The sequence below is a fragment of the Lepus europaeus genome, chromosome 5, assembly GCF_033115175.1.
Source record: "Lepus europaeus isolate LE1 chromosome 5, mLepTim1.pri, whole genome shotgun sequence".
Taxonomy (NCBI): Eukaryota; Metazoa; Chordata; class Mammalia; order Lagomorpha; family Leporidae; genus Lepus; species Lepus europaeus.
In genome coordinates this window covers 59,242,311-59,265,811 of record NC_084831.1, presented here as the reverse complement: position 1 = coordinate 59,265,811, position 23,501 = coordinate 59,242,311, and the positions used below count along the sequence as shown (strand labels likewise).

The 23,501-nt window shown below is 41.8% G+C and overlaps 1 protein-coding gene across 1 annotated transcript in view; it reads right to left on the bottom strand.

The window, feature by feature from the left end:
* IL23R (interleukin 23 receptor) overlaps positions 1 to 23,501 on the bottom strand; it is a 73,773-nt gene that overhangs the window by 28,213 nt on the left and 22,059 nt on the right. The window contains exons 4-5 of the mRNA XM_062193387.1: positions 17,153 to 17,313; positions 12,342 to 12,487 (exon numbers count right to left, since the gene is read on the bottom strand). Coding sequence (XP_062049371.1) covers positions 12,342 to 12,487; positions 17,153 to 17,313 — 307 coding nt within the window. The remainder of the gene's footprint in view (positions 1 to 12,341; positions 12,488 to 17,152; positions 17,314 to 23,501) is intronic.

Genomic DNA, 23,501 nt, shown 5'->3' with positions numbered 1-23,501 from the left:
TCTTCCATACATTGATTCGTTTCCCAGTTGCCTGTAACAGGCAGGAGTAACAGAAGTCAGGAGTCAGAAACTTTATCCAGGTCTCCTCCATAGGTAGCAAGGACCCAAGAACTTAGAACTTGGGTAATTATCTGCTGCCTTCCCAGGCACATTAGTAGGGAGCTGGATTAGAAGCAGAGGACAGGACTCAACTGGCACCCCAACATAGAATGTTGGCAACTCAAACACTGGCTTAACATACTGTACCACAACACCCGCCCTTGGGAGAGTTTTGAGGGAAAATCAGTAGGAATCGACCTTACAATCTTGATTCGGCTCCTTCTGCATTATTTTTATTTCCTAATCCTAAGAAATCTTTAGGAGTTAGAGGAGTTAGTGATGTGGTGCAGTGGGTTAAGCCTCCGTATGTGACACTTGCATCCCATGTCGGAGGGCTAGTTTGAGTCCCAGAGATTTGGCTTCTTATCCAGCTTCCTGCTGATGAGCTTAGAAAAGCAGCAGAAGATGGCACAGGTTCTTGGGCCTCTGATACCCAACGGGAGACCTGGATGGAGTTCCTGGCTCCTGGCTTTGGCCTGGTTCAACCCTGGCAAGTGTGGTCATTTGAGGAGTGAACCAGCAGTTGTAAGATCTCACTGTCTCATTCTCTCTGTGTCTCTACCTTTTAAATAAATTAAGTAAGTCTTTAAAAAAAACTTTAAATGACTTCCATTTTTCTGCAGTTAACAATATAAGAAGACTGCACTGATATGGTTAAATTTCCAGGATCCTTAACTCTTCAGGGATGGACTAAATGGCTAATTTCATGCATACAAAAAAATCTCTTAAACTTCATGCAAATAATGCTGAGAAATAAAGTTCATATTTTTATTTGTATCTTTTTTTTTTTTTTTTTTTTTTTTTTTTTACAGGCAGAGTGGATAGTGAGAGAGAGAGACAGAGAGAAAGGTCTTCCTTTTTGCCGTTGGTTCACCCTCCAATGGCCGCTGCGGCTGGAGCATCTCGCTGATCCGAAGCCAGGAGCCAGGTGCTTCTCCTGGTCTCCCATGCGGGTGCAGGGCCCAAGGACTTGGGCCATCCTCCACTGCCTTCCCGGGCCATAGCAGAGAGCTGGCCTGGAAGAGGGGCAACCGGGATAGAATTTGGCGCCCCAACTGGGACTAGAACCTGGTGTGCCGGCGCCGCAAGGCGGAGAATTAGCCTGTTAAGCCACGGCGCTGGCCTTATTTGTATCTTTTACTTTCATTTTTTTCTAGGAATTTTTTTAAGACTCTCACATGTATATGGGAGAGAAATAATAAAGAAAGCATTTAAGAATATTGAACCATAAAAATCCCATGGAATATAAAAAAGAAAATGAGGAACAAACTTCGAATCTCTTTTCTAGTGCACTACAATGTGCTATAAGCTGTAATAAAAAATGACCCCCTTGGCAGGTGCCTTGCGGCACCGGCACACTGGGTTCTAGTCCCGGTTGGGGCGCCGAATTCTATCCTGGTTGCCCCTCTTCCAGGCCAGCTCTCTGCTGTGGCCCAGGAGTGCAGTGGAGGATGGCTCAAGTCCTTGGGCCCTGCACCCGCATGGGAGACCAGGAGAAGCACCTGGCTCCTGGCTTTGGATCAGCGTGATGCGCCAGCCACAGTGGCCATTGGAGGGTGAACCAACTGCAAAAAGGAAGACCTTTCTCTCTGTCTCTCTCTCTCACTATCCACTCTGCCTGTCAAAAAAAAGAAAAAATAAATAAAATAAATAAAATTAAAAAAAATTAAAAATGACCCCAAACAAGCTGTTTCAGTTGGAAGAGGAAACCAAAGGACTTGAACAGTGTATTACAGTAAGTGACTTACTGAAAAAAACAAAGCATGATTGAAAGGCAGACATTAAATACATCTAGAAATGCACTTACGTAATGATTTGGAGAGAACAGTTACCAAATGCTCATGGAAAAGAAAGTTAAAGCTATCAGGATGAAAAGCAACAACAATAAGGTTTCATTGTCATTCAGGGAGTCCTCTGTTAAAATCCAATTTTAGTATCAATCTTTAAAGCTTATAATACATTGAAAATGTAAAATTCATGAAGATATCTGTTGAGAGGATGGCATGGTCCCTGAAAGATATCAGAGTTTCTATAACTCATGGCCCTTGGGATTTTCAGCTTTGTAAATATGACTGGTGGGCACCTGGAGTCTCCTGGAATCCAGGAGAGGTTTTGGTTATTGCGTCCAAGATTTGACTTTCAAATGTATTCTGCTTTATAATAGCTTCCCGTGCCAGGAAGTTGTTATCCTCCAATATGTCTTGTACCATTATGTTTACAGATAAAGTTCTCTTGAAGAAAAGAAATACTCTGAAGTGCAGCCAGAATTCAAAATAGAAAGAAGACTTTTTCAAAGACAGATTCTATTGTGTGTATTTAAGATATCCAAAGTGTTATGGGACACATGTACCCAGTAAGAAGGTTACCATAGTGAAGTATATCAGTATATCCATCCTCTCACATAGTTACTCCTTTTTGTCTGTTTCTATGGCAACAGCAGCTAAATTCTGCTCACTGAGCATGAATCCCATGTGTGGTACAATTTTACTATCTATAGCTCTCATGTTCTATGTTAACTCTCTAGACTTGTTCTTTCTATGTAACTATGATTTTGTATTTTGTATACGTCTCCCCAAAGCTTCCATGACCATTGTTTTCTTCTCTTTCTATTTAGATTTTTAAAAAGATTTATTTAGTTATTTGAAAGTCAGAGTTACACAGAGAGAGGAGAGGCAGAGAGAGAGAAAGGTCTTCCATCTGATGGTTCACTCCCCATTTGGCAGCAATGGCCGGAGCTGTGCTGATCAAAAGCCAGGAGCCAGGAGCATCTTCCAGGTCTCCACGCGGGTGCAGAGGCCCAAGGATTTGGACCATCTTCTACTGCTTTCCCAGGCCATAGCAGAGAGCTGGATCTGAAGAGGAGCAGCTGAGACTAGAACCGGTTCCCATAGGGGATGCTGGCACTTCAGGCCAGGACATTAACCTGCTGCGCCACAGGGCTGGCCCCTCTATTTAGATTTTTAAAATATATCCTACTGGTAAGTGAAAAAGAGGCTCTTTTCCCTGCCTTATATCCTTTGCCTTTGCTGTGTATCCTTGAGGGTCTTCCAAATCTGCACTTGGTCATGTGGCTTCTTTGGGCCAATGGACTGTTGGTGAACACAATGCAAGCAGAAGGCCAGGCCGGAAGGTGCTACTGATCAGCATGAGTATGACACACCCAGGCTAGTCCATTAGTCCCAGGAAATGGACTGTGGACATGTAGAGGAGAAACCATGGTCAGGCCTGTGAGCAAGTCAGCTGAACAGCAAGCAAAGATCCGCTCTTAGCTGGACAAGCTGAACCCCCAATGGCGAGAAATGAATGTTTCTTTCTTTTTTTTTTTTTTTTGACAGGCAGAGTGGATAGTGAGAGAGAGAGACAGAGAGAAAGGTATTCCTTTTTGCCGTTGGTTCACCCTCCAATGGCCACTGTGGCCGGCGCATCGTGCTGATCCGAAGCCAGGAGCCAGGTGCTTCTCCTGGTCTCCCATGCGGGTGCAGGGCCCAAGCACTTGGGCCATCCTCCACTGCCTTCCCGGGCCACAGCAGAGAGCTGGCCTGGAAGAGGGGCAACCAGGATAGAATTCGGCGCCCCAACCGGGACTAGAACCCGGTGTGCCGGCGCCGCAAGGCGGAGAATTAGCCTGTTAAGCCACGGCGCCTGCGAGAAATGAATGTTTCTTATTTGCACTTCACTTCAGTTTCTATGGCAGATTGTTATCCATGATTGTAGGACTAGAAACAGATATAAACTTTCAGGTTATAAAGTAAAGCAAGAAGAAGATTTGAAGTCCTAGAACTTCTGTATTTAACCGGTAACATTAGGCAGGAAGACAGACATAAGCCTGTGTGTATGTGTGTTGTATGTGTGTGTGTGCATGTGTGTGTGTGTGAAAGACAGGAAGTTTTTGTAGTTGAATGAGGGAAGGACCTAGATGCCTTGGGGAGATCCAGCCCTTGGGAATCTTCCTGTCATTAGGTTTCTGTCTCTTCACTCCCAGGACTTCCCAGGGGAATCCTCTTGGCCAAGCACCCAGGGATCTTTCTGTCTGATTACGCTGTGTGATTAACCACCCCTGCCCCGGCAATGGGTGGGACTCTCATGTGTGGGAAGCCTTCCATGTGTCAATATGCTGCAGGAAGGTGTGTGGGGAAAAGCTCACCTCATACGCATAAACACCCCAATCTAATGCAGAGGGGACACTCAGTTTTCGGCTGGGCAGCTCGCCTGATCTGTAAGGTGTAACTCCTTCATCAAGCTTCCTAGCTTGCTAACCGCCAGTCTCTGTCTCTTTCCTGAGTTCTTTTCTTGCAGTGAGACAAGGATCCCTGATCCAGCCATGCCCATAGTCAACAGTGGAGGAAGTCTGCGCGACCTTGCCTGCAGGCTTGAGGAACATCTCAAGTCCAGCTTACTTCTCCCTTTTCCCCACCTTGTCTGACTTGCTCAGCAGGCAACCATGGTCTCTTTTTGCTGCACCTGTGCAGGCATGGCTTGAGCAGTCAGACTGAAGGGAGGAGCTTAGGAAGTGGCCAAAATATTCCCAAGGGAAGTTATGAACCACTTTAGTGGCCTCTAAAGACCACTACAAAGTGATAATGGGCTTTTATTCATTTCCCAGATTACACAAGAGATTTGCAAGCCCTTAGGTATAACCTGGTATCTTCACTCTGCTTGGAGACCTCCATCAAGTAAAGTAGAAAGGCCCAACCAGAGCCTAAAGAAAGAACAGAGAAAAATTTTCCAGGAAACCAGCCACAATTGACTTTTAGTTCTCCCAGTTGCCTTGCTCAGAATTAGGACAGGGGCTAACTCCCAGCTTTCCCTAAGTCCCTGTGAAGCTTTTTTATGGAAGGCCCTTCTTCCATTCAGACATCCTTGTAGAAATAGAAACAAATAGTGCTGTTAAATACCCCATTTCTTTAGCTCAATTTCTTTCTCCTTTAAGACTTATTTTTTTATTTACTTGAAAGGCAGAATAACAGAGAGAGAGAGAGAGAGAGAGAGAGAGAGAGAGAGAGAGAGAGATTTTCATTATGCTGGTTCATTTTCCAAATAGCTGCAATGGCTGGAGCTGGGCTGGTCCAAAGCCAGAAGCCAGGAGTTTCTTTCAGGTCTCCCACATGGGTGCAAGGGCCCAAGGACTTGGGCCATCTTCTGCTGCTTTCCCAGGTGCATTAGCAGGGAGCTGGATCAGAAGGGGGGCAACAGGGGCTCGAACTGGCACCCATATGGAATGCTGGTACCCCAGCTTTTCCCACTATGTCACAGTGCCAGCCCTGAAAATTCTAATTTAATACACATCACCTGTCAGTTTGCCTCCCTCTTACAGAAGGTGTATACTTTGTGAACTGTCTCTCTACCAGTGCTTACCCACCAGTTGGATGAAGGCTCTCCACACTGGCCCATGTTTTATCTGCCATATACATTTCCAATGCCTCAGCTCCCATACTGACACTCTTACATACCACTTCTCAGGCTTCCCAAAGAGTTGGCTTCCTGCTCCCCATCCTGGTGGACATTAGCACTCTGGCCAGGATAGCAAAAGTAGCCACAGGAAGAACTGGGACAGTCTCAGAAATCAAGGTCTTTGTCAGCCTCTTCACTGAATTAGCTGGGCTTAACATCCAGGTTGTGGCCTTCCTCTTCACCCTCCAAAATCAGATCAACTCTTAGGCTCCAGTCTTTTTTTCAAAACAGGTAGGCCTTAGATTTGGTAACTGCTGCCTAAGGGTGCATTTGTGATTGTTGTTTTGTGGTCATACTGGAAGGTGCTAAATCATAGTCAATGTATCTTGGACAACTCCAGGATCAGACCACACAGGGCTGGAATTTTTGGCCTAGCATCTTGGATATTCTGGCCATTGCTCCTCCTTGCCACTATTTCTCCCATACTCTTACTACTTCTCTTTAGACTATGTGTCTTTAATTTTGTCTATAACAGAATACAAGCCATCCAGGTCCAGAGGGTGATGAGACAGGGTTTCCAGCCTGTCGTGTCTGATGATATGACCATCATCACGTCCGATGATATGGATTGTTCAGGGCAAACTTCCTAGACTGCTGCTTTCAAATACCACAGGACCGTCAATAACAGAATACCCATAACCAGCTCTGTGCCCCTGTGGGAGCAGGAAGATGCTATAAAAAAGACAGACCTCCACCCATGCTACCCATGTAAGATTCATGGGTTACTTCTCTTGATGGGAGAATGTTAAGCAGGAAGACAGACATAAGCTCTGGTGTGTGAGTGAGAAAATAAACACAGGAAATTCATGCTGCTGAATGAGGGAAAAGACCTAGATGCCCTGAAAGCAACCTGATATTTGCACATCAAAGTCCTACCCAACAACATTGTGGGGGAGGCCCCCTCCCAGCAATCTCCTGTCCTTGTATAGCAACGTTGTACAGAGATCAGGCACCCAGGACTCTCTCTGCCCAACAACGCTCCAGGGGAATTTTCCTGGCCCTGCCCCTGGGAACCTGTCTGTCTTATAACCCTGTGTGGGAAGCCTTCTACCCAGCAATGTCCCAGAAAAGGCATCAGGAGCAGCAGGAAAAAAATTGTCATTTGTCTTTTATTTATAAAATCTCGTGTCTAGACACAGAGGGGGCACTCTGGTTTCGGCCAAGCTGGCCACCTGCTCTGTCAGGTTTATTCCTTCAATAAACTCTGCTACTATCTTATCATCAACCTCTTTCTCGTGGATGAATTCTTTTCTTACAGGAAAACAAGGATCTCTGTTCCAGCCATACCAGGAACAGTGAGGAAGCAGACGCACTAAAATTTTGCTCCTTAAAGTGGGATCCAGCATGATTGCCAGCTAAACAGTGGATGTGGGGATGGTGTTGTTCAGCTATGCAATTTATAAAGTGGCTTTCGGCGGTGCAACATGATGACTTCACTGCTACTGTATATGTATTTCTTATAAGAGAAGCCCATTGTGTTGTTTTCTGGTATGGTAATACTTTGAGGCCCTAAGCTAGGGCTCACTGTGCGTGTATATGTGTCTCTGGGTGTATATCCTCACACACTTGTATAACTTCTCCTGAAGGTATTGGACACTACTGGTGTCAATCACCTATTGAGATTATTCTTATTCTTAGGAGAGTTATTTTTAGGCATAATTAAAATTTAGAAGACAAGTTTAAATGAAGAGCAAACCTATATCTGCATGGAAACTGCTGTCTTATACCATACATTAGATATACAAGGATATCACAGAAAGTTTGTGGAAAATATACATTACCTTTAAATTCCTTTTCCATGAATATTTGAAAGTCTCCTCAAACAGGAGGCATATCCTTATGATGGTTAAAATGGTGTCTACTGTGTGGATTAAAAACTTCAGCCTGATTGGATGCAGCCTGCCAACCATGGAGAGTAGTCATATTTGCTAATTCATATTGTGCCGTGGATGGTTTTTCTTTCATATATTTATTTTTTTCTTCCTTAAGTTTTAAAAATTTACTCATTTATTTTTATTTATTTGAGAGAGAGAGAGAGGGAGTGAGAGAGAAAGAGATATCTTCCATTCACTGATTCAATTCACAAATGTGTGCAACAGCCAGGGCTGAATCAGACAGAGGCCAGGAGCCTGGAACTGAATCTGAGTTGCCCACATGGGCGGAAGGGCCCAAGTACTTGAGCCATCACCTGTTGCCTTCTAGGATGCACATCAGTAGAAGCTGGAATTGGGAGCCATGTTTTCATCCCAGGATCTTCTGTATGTAGGCATCCCAAGTGGTGTCTTAAATACTACACCAGGGGCCCACATTGTGGCATACCAGATTAAGCCACCGCCTGCGAGGCTGGCAACCCATATGAGTGCCAGTTTGAGTCCCGGCTGCTCCACTTCCAATTCAGCTCCTAGCTGGTGTGCTGGGAGAGTAGCAGAGGATGGCCCAGGTCCTTGGGCCCCTGCACCTATGTGGGAGACCTGGAAGAAGCTCCTGACTCCTGGCTTCAGTCGGCCCAGCCCTAGCTATTTGGTCATCTGGGGAGTGAACCAACAGATGGAAGATCTCTCTCCCTGTTTCTCCCTCCTCTCTCTTTCTCTCTATAACTCTGATTTTCAAATAAATAAATAAATAAGTAAATAAATAAGTAAAAATATTTAAAAAGAAAACCACTACACCAATACCTACCCCTAATTTCTTCTTGCTATCTTTGAGACTTTACTAAACTCTGCTTTACATGTTCTGGTCTGGACTCAGCTCTACTACTGCGGAATTGAAATAGAGGCTGAGGCAAATGAGGAGGGGCACGATGTTTGTAAATGTTCTTAAAATACAACTGAATCTCCAAGGGCAAAATCTGAAGCTTTCACTTGGAGGCATTTCTCAATCAATCAATATTCTCCCATCAGAGTCAGCCTCGTAACTCATCACAAGGACGGTTTCCTTTAGCTTCCTCAGTGTGTAGACAGCTTAGCTAAAGAGATAGACAAGCATTTTCATTATGCACATTTTCAGGCAGACTTCTTTGCACTCCCACTGTTGCTACATGGCCCCCTGGAGGTCAGGATGAAGGTCACAGTGATAGCTGGCATTCCCTGGACATTAATGCTATTCCAGGTTCTGGGCTTTTAGATTGTTGGATTCCTCACCACTCACTCTCACACAACTGGATGAGGTAGGCGTCTATCTTACCCCTATTTTAAGTATGGGAATAATGAGACATTGAGAAGACAAAGATGTTGACCAAGTATGCACAGCTGGAAAGTGGTGAACAAGGCTTTGAACTCTGGAGCGTGTATTTTAGCCTCAAGGCTTTCCTTTTGGCAAACATAAAGCAAGTCTTCATTCTGGCTATTGTGACTTGGGTAGCTGGGTAAAAACGGTAAATCACTCTTCTCTGTGTTAGTGAATGTATTTAGAAGCATGGTAGAGGTGTTGAAATATGAGTTTTGACCCAAAATCTGATCTTTCATTTTCTTAATTTTTAAAAATGTTATAAGGGTGGAGAAAGAAAGAGAGAGAGAGAGAGAGAGAGAGAGAGAGAGAGAGAAATGTCTTCCATCTGCTATTTAACTTTCCAAATGCCCACAACAGCTGGGGCAGGGCCAGGCAAAATTTAGGAGCCAGGAGCTCCATCTAGGTCTTCCACATCGGGAACAGGGATTCAAAGCCATCATCTACTGCCTTTCCAGGGTGCACATTAGCAGGAAGCTGGATCAGAAGCGGAGCAGGAACTCAGACCCAGGCACTGATACGGAATGTGAGCATTCAAAGCAGCTTCTTCACGCTGAACCAGATGCCTATCACCACTTCATCATGTTTTTAAAAGATTTATTTATTTGAAAGGGAGAGTTACATTGAGAAAGGGAGACACATACAAAGAAAGATGTTCTACCTGCTGGTTCACTCCCTAAATGGCCACCACATCCAGTGCTGAGCCAAGACAAAGCTTCATCTGGGTTTCCCATGTGGGTAGCAGGGCCCCAAGCACTTGGCCATCTTCCACTGCTTTCTCAGGCCCATTAGCAGGGAGTTGGATTAGAAGTGGAGCAGCCAGGAATTGAACCAGTGCCCATATGGGATGCCAGCATTGCAGGAGGCTGCTTAGCCCACTGCATCACAATGCCAGAACCTACTTTTTTTTTTTTTTTTTTTTTACTGGGTGTCTGAAATATTTATTGGGTCTAAGACAAACACTTAGTTACTGACTGTATAAGTCCAGAAAAATCTGGATTGATCTCTCTTGAGCTCTAATTTCTCATTTATGTAATGGAGCCAATCTTATCTATTGCAAAGGATTCTTATGAAGATGATATGAGACAACATTTTTTCAGTTCCTTCATTTGTCACTGCTGGTAAGGAGATTTTGAAAAGTAACTCAAATTTACCTGTAAATTAGAGTGTCCTGGTGGCACATGCACTACCACTAGGGGGAACAGAGAACTGAAGTTTCAAGAGAAAACAGTGGTTTCTGGAAATCTTCAGAGATGCTAATTATATGCAGCTATACACTACTCAACGATATTCCAGTCAACAACAGGCCACATACAATTATAATGCTGAAAAATTCCTGCTACCTAGTGACTGTCGAAACTGCATAGCCTAAGGCATTACTCACGTGTTTGTGGTGACTCTGGTGTAAGCAAACCCACTGTGCTCTCAGTGGACTAAAACTGTAGTGCATACAATTATGTCCAGTACATGATACTCAATGATCACGATAAATGCCTATGATGGTGGTTTGGGTATTTACTTGCCTACTTATTGTTATTTTAGCATATTCTCCTTCCACTTACAAAAACAATTTGACTTCAAAACAGTGTGCTGTGCTAACCCAGCACAGCCTCAGGTGTCTCTTGTTTACCATACCTCCTGATTGCATCAAGAGACCACGTCCAGGGGCTTACCTGTACCATCTAGGTTTGAGTAATTGCAATCTATGAGGTTTGCATAATAAGACTGCCTAACGACACATTTCTCAATATATATATTCCTGTTTTAAGCAACAAATGATTGCAATTTCTTTCTATTTTTAAGCACTCTTATAGTTGACTACTTTTTATTTATACGAAATAAGGGAGTTTAGTATCTTTAATATTACTCTATTACTGTGGCACTACACTAGGTCACCCCATTTAATTCCAAATCTAAGAACTTCACTTGGGTTGCTTTTTTACCCAAACTCCCCCCATGCCAAAGGAGCCCAGCAGGATCTTCACTCGGTTGTTGATACAGTGCTGCAAGGACTCCTATTTAAGTGCAATCAAATGACTGTGAAGTTCATGTTTAGATGTAAGGGAAGAAGGGTAAATGAAGGCTCAGGTCTCAGGGTAAAATCAGTGACATCCGTGTAATGTCAACCTCACTTGCTTGATACTTTAAGAACATCTTACTCAGCAAAATGGATGTTCAGAATGGTGCGGCTGAAGCAGTAGAGGCCTTGGAAGTCATGTCAGTCACCAAAGAAGCATTACATTTTGTTTCATGTATGTTTTAGTGTGTTAAGTGCACATCATTTTACTTAAGCCCCTAAAATTAGATAACTCATAGCTGATATATAATTCTTAATTAAGTAAAATCAGAAACTTTATTCCTTAATATTTGTACTAAATGACAATTTATTACACTTGAAAATGATAAAATGACATTTTTTTCAAAGAACACCAAAATAGGAAATTTTTCCCAAGACAGATTAGTGCTACTCCACAGGTCAAGTTAATGAGTCTTGATTGATTACATTGTCACAGATGATTGATTTTATTAATGGACCTTGCACCTATGCCTCTTCTAAGACATTTGACAATTTATCATTGGTATTTAGAGATGGTTAATTGGTTGGTGTAGGGAATCAATCATAGGCAGGATTCAAAATTCAAAAATGTATAGCAGTCTAATTTTTAAATCGAGAATTTTGTATGGCCTGTGAATGATGTTGTAAATATCCAAATGACCCTTGGCAGAAAAAGGTTCCTCAACCCACTAGACATTCACTTTATACTTTCAGCTCATTTAAGAATGAGCTCTCTGCTAGTAGTTTAAAAAGAGACATCCATAAACCTAAATTCCCAATTTTGAACAAATTTTATTTCCCTGGATACCTGTCAAGCTTCAGCATAGAATACTTAAATTTCATATTCATGATCACTGATGTGAAGTTTGCCATCTGAATTACAAGGCGCTAAATAGATAGATCCCTCTCAGCTGGAGATTTGTGTATTTAGCAATTTTTAAAGGCAAGAAAATCTTTTTAGGAAATAGCTCTCTGGAAGTGCGTGATAGCTGTTATCAAAACTCAAGTGCTTTAAATATCATGCAGACATTCATATAAAAACATGTTAAGTGGATCATTGTAATCCACTGTGGCCCCTGATAGTTGGTTAACTTATCTTTTTTTTTTTTTTTTTTTGACAGATAGTTAGACAGTGAGAGAGAGAGAGAGAGAGACAGAGAGAAAGGTCTTCCCTCTGTTGGTTCACTCCCCAAATGGCTGCCACAGCCGGAGCTATGCCGATCTGAAGCCAGGAGCCAGGTGCTTCCTCCTGGTCTCCAATGCGAGTGCAGGGGCCCAAGCACCTGGGCCATCCTCTACTGCCTTCCCAGGCCACAGCAGAGAGCTGGACTGGAAGAGGAGCAACCAGGACTAGAATCAGCGCCCCAACCGGGACTAGAACCCGGCTCCCATATGGGATGCTGGCGCCGCAGGTGGAGTATTTAACCAAGTGAGCCATGGAGCCGGCCCAGTTAACTTATCTTTTAAATCATTCAGTCACATATTAAAGAATCATGAATGTTTCACTTACATTCCAGGTTTGGTTTGTTGTAGCCTTGTATCTCATTTCACAGGAAATCTTTTCAATTGTTGTTCGACTATTCCAATAAATGATGGTCTTGGGCACTGTAGCATTTATATTCTCAGCCCTGGAAATGATGGATGCAGAAGGTATCACTAGAAAAACAAAATAAAACACACACAACCTAGCAGTTTAAAACCTGCCTAGGAAGAAACTGGTATCTTTTCATCAATACATAGACCTGCTTTAAAAAAAATTGATCTAATTAGCAATTAACATTTTCTTGTTTGCTAATCTATTCATATCATTCTTCATTTCTTTTAAACTTAACTCTAATTGTACTTTCCTTCCCATAACTGCCACCTCTTCAAATCCCAACTAATGAAATTCCAGAACCGAATCCTATTAACCAAAGGGTATAAAAGAGAGATAAAGGAGCTATCTCCTCTTGCCTATATTAGCTTGGGAGAGATGATATTTTCACATTCAGTTCAGAAGATCTGATTTGATAAGATGTTAATTGACACTTTTCACAATAACGTTCTTATTTTATGTTATGGGGGAACTTGTATGAATGTTTAGATCTATTGCAGACTTGTTTCATTTTTCTTCAAGGTAAATTTGTCCTTGGAAGTAAGATTTGACAAAATGAGTCTCCAGAATGAGACTTTACAAATTGTTGCCATGTTCTATAACAATATGAGAACTGAAATTCTTTCTAATTAGCTTACTAGCTGTTTTGTTATTCTAGAACAATCATGGAACTGGAGTCACTGTTTCTAATCTGTATGGGGCAGTCATTTGATACAGTGCATAAGTCCACACTTAGGATACCTGCATGCCACTTAGGAGTACCTAGTTCAAGTTCTGACTTTTCTCCTTCCCATTCAGCTTCCTGCTAATGTACATCCTAGAAGCCAGCAGGCGATGGCTCAAGTACTTGAGTCCCTGCTACCCATGTGAGAGACCCAGATGAGGTCCCAGTTCCTGGGTTTGGCCTGACCCACTCCTGGCTGCTCACAGGTTTTTGGGGAGTGAGCTGGTAGATGGAAGATCCCTGTCTTTCTGCCTTTCAAACAAAATTAAAATTAATAAATAAGTTTTAAATGCTCATAAGTTTGTTTTGTCTGAACAGATTAGAATCACTGACATTTTCTATTTCTCCTGTATGCATCATGGATCAATGAAAACCTGCAACTTTGCTAGATGTATTAGTTAACAAGGAACCCAGGAGCCCGTGTGCGTGTTTTTACAGACCATCACTACAGTTTAAAATACTCTATGAATTAACTTGTTTGCAATTATTCTAAGTTCATAAAGTTTTATTTGGGAAAATTATTGCTTTATTATCAGTGACTACTTTGTAAATTTATGTGCACAAGTTGGTGACTTATAGAGAAATACAAAAATTAAAGATTGGCTCTCCAGTAACACAGTCCTATGATAAAATATTTAGGCTAAATCTAGCATAGAATAGGAGTAGTAGTGGAATAGATTAATTCAAGAGATTATGGTACTTAACTTTTATCTCTGAATTCTGAAGCTGCTCTCCCTCTGCTCGTACAAGCTTCTTGTAACAAAAATCAACATTCAAAGATTTCTAGAGTGAAGAAAGCAGATCCATGCTGAGACCACATAGGATCATTTAGGCTCCCTCAACGCCATAACTGACCCTCCTCCTCCTGTCTCCCATCTCTCAGTTTGGCTTGGTCACTGTCTCGGTAGCACAAGCATTCATAGGCCTGTGAAACTGTCAGAATGAAAACGGAGTTGCTTGTGTGTCAATAAATAAAATGAGCCAGGAGGCTGTGAAGGAGGGCATCTCATGCACGTTTGCCTGACACCAAGAACTGTCACAAAGACTGCACAACATACTCAAGCGTCACTGCAACCTTCCACGGAAATACTCATGTGGGTGCACCTGCCCAGCAGCTCCTGCTTAATCTCTGATGGAGACCACCCTTGAAGCCAAGGATAATTGATTCAAGACAACTTATATAATCCTCCTCATCTTGCCTTTGAAACCTTCCCATTTCAAAGCAGTCCCTAACATTAATCCTTGGAGAATCTCTGCCTGGGTATTATTTAGGCTGACAGACCCTTTTAAGAAAGAAGTATTCTGAGGAAGCAAAAGTTTTTGTAGTCCTGTGAGAAATGCAGAGTTTGATGAGAGCTTTCCCATAAAACAGGTCAACATGATAGAGATCTAATCCTTTAGGTTTGAACAAGTCCCTATTTAATAGATATTTGAAGATGTAGTTTATTATAGCAGACTCCAATATTGAACTTTTACTCATTGCTTATGTTGCAAACATTCCTACTAAATCTTACTTTCAAAAAAAGTGTCAAATCTATCATAAATGTCATGCTTTTAGGTTCCATTTGTGTTGAAATAAAGATCTTGATTATAGTGTTGTTTTCCCCACAACATAATTTATCTCTGTTTAAACACTGATGAAAATTAATGTTCAAAATGGCAGGCAGAAGGCACTGCACTTTCTCTGTTGAAATTTATTTCTCTACAAGAGAAGCTTTAGAGCACTCCTCTCACTTGTCACTCTGGCACAGGGTTACTGCACAGCTCACTCTGCCCTGTGTTTTAGCAAAACCTCCCGAACGTGGTTAAAGCCCAACCTCACAGCTGCGTGGAAATTGCTCCCAGGAGCGTCTTCTGTTTTCTATTTTGTAGAACAGTTCATTTATCTGACTTGCAATGTTCCAGTCTCAAAGTGTCATCAACGAAAGCAGCTCATTTTCTAACAATTCGGTGATTTCACTGACTGGAGCTCCCTACTTCATTAACCCGGAAATTTTATCCTGAGCTTCTGAGTCTATCTTGGGATAATAAGAAAGCAGGAATGGGATGAGAAGGAAGGGCAAGTGGAGAGAGAGGGACGAGAAGGAGAAGGAATAACAACTCTAGGCTTGGCTTACTGGTCACAGTGTGAGAAGCCAGAATTGGAGGTGGAGGTCAGGTGACATTTTCTTTTGTGGGTGGTGGGATGCAGTTAACCACAGCAAGCCAGCAGGTCTAGAATAGAACCTAGTTCCACCTAGGATGGAAACTAGTTCTCCTCTTCACTAGTTAAGTGGCCTTGGCCAAACTATTTTACCATTTTCCTCATCTGCAAAATGGGTACACTACTATCATATGTTTCTCCCCAAAGTAAATGTCATATGCATGTTAAGTGTCTAAAACATGCTGTGTGTTCAATAAATGGATTCAATGATATTAAGATCATACTGATAATGGTAGTAATAATACTACAACCAATTATAAAGTAGTTCCTAAAAGTGACATGGTCAAAATGATAATGGACACGTTTGCCTTTACAAGTCATTAATCTATCAAGGGGAACCTGTTTTAAGAAAAGGATATTATTGCATCCCACTTCAAAATGTAAAATGTCAAAAATGTGTAGATCAGGTTCAACAGAACTGTAACTCCAAGAAGATACAGTAAATTGGAGTTATTGTTCATCACCGTAGTCAGTGTGCATGCTTTCAAATCCAATGTTCAGAGCTTAAGGGATCTTTAGACCAATCTCATAGTAGAAGTAGTTGAAGTTAGTTGAGATACTAGTTGTGATAGAAGACCACAGTGATGAACAAAGTGGACCTCTGTTGTAACCCAAGGAAGACTTCACATCCCTAGATCATCAATCAGCAGGAAACTTGTCAGGCACATTGCCATGTGCTTTTATTTTTCTCATAAGGACTGAAGATAGGGGTCATAGATATTGGAATTAGATGCCTCCCAGCTCTGCTACACAAGTTTTCTTTTAATGTCACTAAGCTTTCGTTTCCTCAAGTGCAAATTGTGATCTCTCCTACAAAACACAACTGTTGTGTAGGTTCAATACAACAATGTACATAAAACTAGCTAGCACACAAGAAAATGCCACATAAATGGTAGCCTATTGAAGCCATCTTTAATTGTAACAGAAATAAGTTGTACTAGTATCTCCAAAGAGAGACTGACTTTTTACACCTGATGCTGATGCTCTCTGTCTGAGTTTTGATTTTAAGACTTATATGTAGTTGTGCAAGGCTCAAGTGAAATTATATTTTGAAATTTCTTTCAAAATCAACGAGGAACTTAACAAAAATTTAGCCACAAGATTGTTTATGTCAATATAGTTTCCATCAGTGAAAAATTGAAAACAGTGAAAATTTCCAACAAGAAGGGGCCAAACTATTATATATTCAGACATTAAAAACAACATTTTAGATTAAATTAATAGAAGTATTTATTATTTATTGTTAAGTTTTAAAAAAGGCAAAACCCAAAACATCTGAATCAACAAGGTTAACATGTGTTAAATCTGGCTGATAAACATAGAGATGTTGGCATAATTCTCTGTAATATTCTATGCATTTTAAAAATTCCTCAAAACTAAAGCAAAATGACCCTACATAAGTTCCCAAAGAATGTCTAATGCTTTAGTATACATCTCATCTCTTTATTATAATCCTTTATTATAATCCTTGTTTCCTGCCATCTTCCCTGGTAGATAACAAATTATGCCAGGGCAGGTACCTTGTCCATCTTCTTTTTTCTGGCTTTTAGAACAATGGTTGGAATACAAGAAGTTCCCCAAAATTTCTGTCAAAACACCCACATCCCTATAGAAATACGACTAGGACACCCACAGAAGTGGTAGCAGTACTCCTCTCCGATGTCTCTCACAGGAAGAATTACGAGTAACTTCTGTTTTCTTTATCTGGAAGAACTCTGAGACTTAGACCTAGGCTTCATTTGACCAGGCCAGCATGAATTAGTTATTATCAAAGACATCATAGAATTTCTTATACTTTACCTATATCATCCAGGTGAATTTGCAGTGGTTTTGATTCCTCCATGCCTAGCGCATTTGCAGCTTGGACCCAAACCAAATACTTCTTGCCACTTTGTAATGAATCAGTGGAGATGTTAATAAAGCTTGAGGTGAGATATTGTTGTTGTTCTCCTGTCTCCAAACTTTAAAAAAAAGATAGTCATAAGTTACATTTAGTTTTGATTAATTATTCCAAAAGTATTTTTAAAAAATATTTCTTTGTTTCTTTGAAAGCAGAGTAGCAAAGAGAGAGGGGGATAGACGGAGAGACAAGAGAAAGAGAGACAGAGAATCTGTCCACTGGTTCACTGCTCACATGACCACAACAGTCAGGACTGGGCCTGGCCAAAGCCAGGAGTCAGGAACTCCATCTGAGCTCCCTCATGGATGACAGGAGTCCAAGTACTTGGGCCATATTCTGTTGCCTTCACAGATACATTAGCAGGAAACTGGATTGGAAGTAGAGCAGACAGGGCCTGAACTGGCTTCGTAACTGGCCCACTTCACCACACCAACAGCTGCTCCAGGATTCGTTTTTGATGCTAGCATTTTGAGTTGGCTTTCTGACATAAAATTTTACTGAAAAATAAATTTTATCTTCAAAAAGTTTTTAAAAAAATTCAAATTTGGCAAAGGCTCTAAGCATTTTTACTTTCATGGACCTTGTCCTTAATTTAAAAAAGTGCATGTATATGTCTATCTCTGTAAGTTATATCTACATATAAACTTAAACTTATGCATTAAATTATATGAACATAAAATATATACAACACATACATATACATATATACATATACAACATACACATATACACATATAGCACATACATATACACATGTGTACATGTCTTCATGTGTTCACGTGTATTGTTTTAGAATTCTATTGCTCTAATGGCAAATATATTAATATTATATATGAAAACATTTTCTTTAATGTAACAGTGCATTTTTATCTTCTGATTTTAAATGAAATTAAACATTTTCATGGAATCCTATACATGGTGTGGGTCCTAGGCACTATGCATATTATGCCCATTTGGCCCTGGACATAAGTTGGAAATGAGATGAGTCCAGGGAGGAGCATTGCACAGGGGTTCAGTTCAAGGCTTTGAAGTCAGACATTTCTTCCAGGATATAGGGTGAATGGTGAGGATGGGAGGAGGAGTTGATGTAGGGCGAGAGATCAAGAAGGGTATGATAAGGTCAACTTTCTAGGCAGGAAAGAAACCAGCATGGGGTAGACACTGGGGCCCAATGAGTTGAGCCACTGTTTGGGACACCAGCATTCCTTGTAGCAGTGCCTAGTTTGAGTCCCAGCTACCCAACTTCCTGTTCATGTGATTCTGGGAGGCAACAGGTGATGGTTCAAGTACTTGAGTTCCTGCCACCGACATGGGACACCCTGATGGAGTTCCAGGCTCCTGACTTCAGCTTGACCCAGGCCCAACTGAAGTAACTTGAAGTAGAGCAGTGTGAGCTGCTGACGGGTAGGGATCCCGTCATGTGAGCGACGGGAAGAGAGTGAATTTAATCAGATTCTCACTGCTTTGAGGGTTCCTGTGATAGGGGATAGATAGGCAGCCACATGGGTCTGCCGAGCTGGAAGTACCTACAAACCACCCCTCCCCCATGTAATTCTATCTTCCTACCTGTCAATCAAAATGTGCCCTTTCCCGGGATGTAACTGCTTCTTCTCAAACCTAAGGAAGGGGAACACCATGAAAATACAGATATCAAGCTCCATGTGGAACTTGTGGAAGTGCCATATAATTCTGGGTGCCATCATGCCTACATGCACTGCCCCCCACCTCATAAAAGAGACCAGCAGTGGGGAGGAGCTGTCTCTCTCTCTTCTGCTTCAGACCACAGGCTGGAGGTGTTGCAGGGCTGCTCCCTCTGTCTCCCCTCCACCACCCCTTCTCCTTTCAGACAATCTTCTGGCCCATTGCCCACTCATGATGGGTATTTCTCTTTATGGGGCATGCTCATGTGTGTGTGCTCATTTTCTCACCTTTTATATAGTTTTATCACTTTGTACACATTTCATGTGTCAGCACTTAGAATGCTTGTCTGTGTGCATGACAAAAGCCTGGAAGGAAATCTGTTTACCCTTTGCCCACATCACCTGGGGGTGGTACTGGTCCCTGGGGCTGGAGGGTAGATAGCAGCAAAATGAAAATAGAGGTAGGAGAAAAAAAGTCTATTCAATAATCAAAACTTGCATTTTTAGTCTGAAGTAAGTGGAGATCGCCGGGGATGGACTTTGAAAGTAGAACTGACTGGAACTTGTAACTGATGGGACAAGGGGGAAGGAAGTCATTTACTGCCCAAAACGGTGAAGACAATAGAAGAGAAGGACCTGGTTTGGAATGGTGAATAGAGAGAACTATTAAATATCATTAAAATTATATTTCCATAACTGGGTGATGATTTTTTTTATTTGACAGGTAGAGTTATAGATAGTGTGAGAGAGAGAGAGAGACAGACAGACAGAGAGAAAGGTCTTCCCTCCGTTGGTTCACTCCCCAAATGGCCACTACGGCCGGCACTGTGCCGATCTGAAGCCAGAGCCAGGTGCTTCCTCCTGGTCTTCCACACGGGTGCAGGGCCCAAGGACCTGGGCCATCCTCCACTGCCTTCCCGGGACACAGCAGAGAGCTGGACTGGAAGAGGAGCAACCAGGACTAGAACCCGGTGCCCATATGGGATGCCGGCGCCGCAGGCGGAGGATTAACCAAGCGAGCCACAGCACAAGCGTGGGTGATGATTTTTTTTAATAGACTTTTGAGTTTTATTGAAATCTTACGTGAACAAGAAATTGGAAATACAATCACATCAAAGAACAAATTGTCAAGGCTTTGAGCTTTGACGTTTAAGCCGAACAAATTTTGTAGGGCAGATTTCAAAAAGGTGTGAAGTTATAGCAATTTAAAAACAGTTAACCTACTTCTAGGAATGCAAAACATACAATCATAGGTTATTTTCAATACAAGAAAGCTTAAATTTGTTTGCTTAATTTCTTAAAACTACTAAGACAAAGCACTAGATTGTATTTTTATTTATAGCATACTCCGTACTCCTATGTAATCTATCCCAAATCAAAAAAAAAGAAACTGTCCAAAACCAAAGGTTCTGCAAAAGCATGATTTAACAGCTTGTTTTGAAGCTAAAATGAAGCCTGAAACAATAAAAGCATTGTAACCCCCAGAATAAGGGAACTCTGCAAGCTCAATAATGTCCAAGAGCATTTATGAAAAGAGGAAAATTAAAAAGACTTGAGTATATACACAATAGTGATTTCTTCAGCCCAATACAAATGGCAGCAAACTGCTACTTAAAGATGAAACAGTTAAGCCAATTTTTTTTGAAGAATGTAGATCTAGAGCCAATCGTATCTTGCCACATCGTTTTCAAACCCTCACTTGTCTATTTCCACTGTTGCCTATAAGTATCCTGATAAAATTCCTGGTTGTCATTATTGTAACCATAGTTACCGGAATAGTCACCACCTTGCTGAAGTGGTTGCTGAGCGATGGGTTGGGAACCCCAGTTCTGTTGGTTGCTGGTCTGAGGACGCTTGGAATCAGGTTGGTTGTATCCATCTGCCTTTCTCTTGCTTCCTACATTGCCCCCACGATTGCCCTGAGCTCCACGGGAACCACAGCCTCTCTGCTGTTGTGCAGGACCCCCTCTGCTACCCCTAGAGCCTCGTGGTGGTCCCAAGGGTGCCCCCCTCTGTGAATAGCTAGACAGTGAGAGAGCGAGAGAGACAAAGAGAAAGGTCTTCCTTCCTTTGGTTCACCCCCCAAATGGCCGCTGCGCCTATCCAAAGCCAGGAGCCAGGTGCTTCTCCTGGTCTCCCATGGGGGTGCAGGGCCCAAGCACTTGGGCCATCCTCCATTGCCTTCCTGGGCCACAGCAGAGAGCTGGACTGGAAGAGGGGCAACCGGGACAGAATCTGGCGCCCCAACCAGGACTAGAACCCGGTGTGCCAGTGCCACAGGTGGAGGATTATCCTAGTGAGCTGCAGCGCTGGCCCTGGGTGATGATTTTTAATTAGCCAATTAAGCCTGGAAAAATTTTAAGCTCTATCTGTTAGTGCTGAAATTCCCAGTTTCATTAATTGACATTGGGTTTGGACAGGAAGTTTGAGCTTTGTTTTTAAACTTCTATCCTCCAAATAAGCACAGAACACTTTTAAGGGGGTAACAGGCAGGGTAGTGTTGAGAACAGCGCTGCAAAGTGTTTCTTCTCCTCTTCTCCGGCTTCTGTAAAGACAGCTTGTCCTCAGCCCTTGCCTCCTGTCCACCCCCAATTCCCTCCGCCCTCTTGAAGATGAAGGCCGCCCTCCTCATCCATGACTCATGGATGAAGAACTGGGCATGTGCAGAGTAGGGTAAATGTGTCTATTCTGGGAGAAACTTCACCCAAAGTCATGCTCTACATTAACAGCTTCATTGCTAATAAATATCATTAAATATTTGATCTAGGCCTTATATTAGCTGTTGTGATACTACCCATAGATTCCTAAGTTAATTGTACTCCATTGCAAAACCTAATTTGATAGCCATACTAATTTAGATGGAAAATCACTTTGAAATTTGAACAACAGTGGAAAACCAGTGGCGCTGGGTTCTTATCGTTAACGACTGGAAATACTTCACAGACTTGCATGCCATCCTTCCTCCAGGTCATCTCTTCTTTGTACCATTCCAGTTAGAGCATTCAGGCCCCTGAGGCAAACTCTGACCTGATTTCCTTATCTAATCTCTTCTCTTCCTGGAGGACTGCTTTGATAGGCTATGCGGAGAACACAGAGCTTACAGTCACTGTCATTTCCTCCTCAAAGCTCCGCTCCAGGTGCTGTCACTGCTGTGACTGTTCAGCAGGGCAGTGTCCCAGCCAGGATTTTGCTTGCCGGCCACCTATGCATTTGGACTCTACACCACACGCTTGCTGAGATACCAAAATAGCAACTGGGCTTATGCTGCCAAACCATAAATGCATTTATGAATCAAATGCTACAGAAACGATAATATATATAAATTTATATATATCATATCTATGATAATTCATATATATACATATATGAATTTATTGCTACCTCCAAAGCAAGATAAACAAAGGATCAGGGAAATTCTCTAAGGTGAAAGGTCATAGGGGTTATTCATTTCCATGAGTTTTCCAATGCTGTCTCTCTGCTCACGCCATGGGACGCGAGAGAGACCCATCATGGTTACTAAAAGCAAAGGGCTTGGGTTGTAGAGACGGAGCTAGGTTCACATCTCAGCTTTGCCCCTTGTTAAGTTGTAGGACTTGAGCAAGTTTCATAACCTCACTGGTCTACTTTGAACTTCAGTTTGCTCATATTTAAAGTAGGAATAACATTGTTGTTATCCCAAATAACTCAGATAAATGAGTAAATGAGATAAAAAAGTAAGATGTCTTCCTACATAATAAAGTACTCATTGAACACAAACTCATTATGATTTAAAAGGTATTTCTGATATACTTTCATACATTCTAATGCATACAAAAGAAATTTCAAAAATTGGTATATTTTAGTCAGCAACATTTCATTTATATTGCATGTATCTAATTTTAAATTATACTGCTAAATTTAGATGTTAACATAGTTGCCTTCTATTCTTTGTAAAATAGGAGACAACTTGTTAAAAGGAATGCTAACCTGCTGAAAAAGAATTCAAACGTGAAAATAAGAAAAATGGCAATCGTGTGCAAGTGGTAAGTAGGGCATTGTTGAGTATTTTCCAGTTAGAGAAAACCACACACATGTTCTCAATTGGTTTGTGGCTATTTCTTTTACCACACATACTGAGATCACAAGTCAAAATGGAAATTTATGCTCAAACCGACATTAACTATAGTTTCTAGGTAATTTAATTTTGCTTTTTAAGTCTACCTTATGTTACATCAAGACCACGATGCAGTATTTTAGTTGAAGAGTCCAATAATAATGAGTGACTATATCTTAGGGCTGTTTTACTGTAGGGTTTGTGATACTGTTATATAATAAGAAATAGATTATTTGGTCTCTGCCTGGTTCCTGGCACACAGCTCCTGAAATTTTTGTAATCTTCAAAGCATGAGTGACTTTTTGTACTACTGTGATGATTGATGGGAGTGGTGCTCTTGCATAGCCTCAGGATGGTGGCTGGTTGCCAGGGGGAACCAACCATGTGATAAGAAGTTTGGGACTTTTAGTCCCAACTCCCACCTTTGGGGGAGAAGGACTGAAGGTAGAGCAGATCACTTCTTGCCAATGATGTAATCAAATAGCCCTGATAAGGAAGCCCCCATAAAGACCCAAA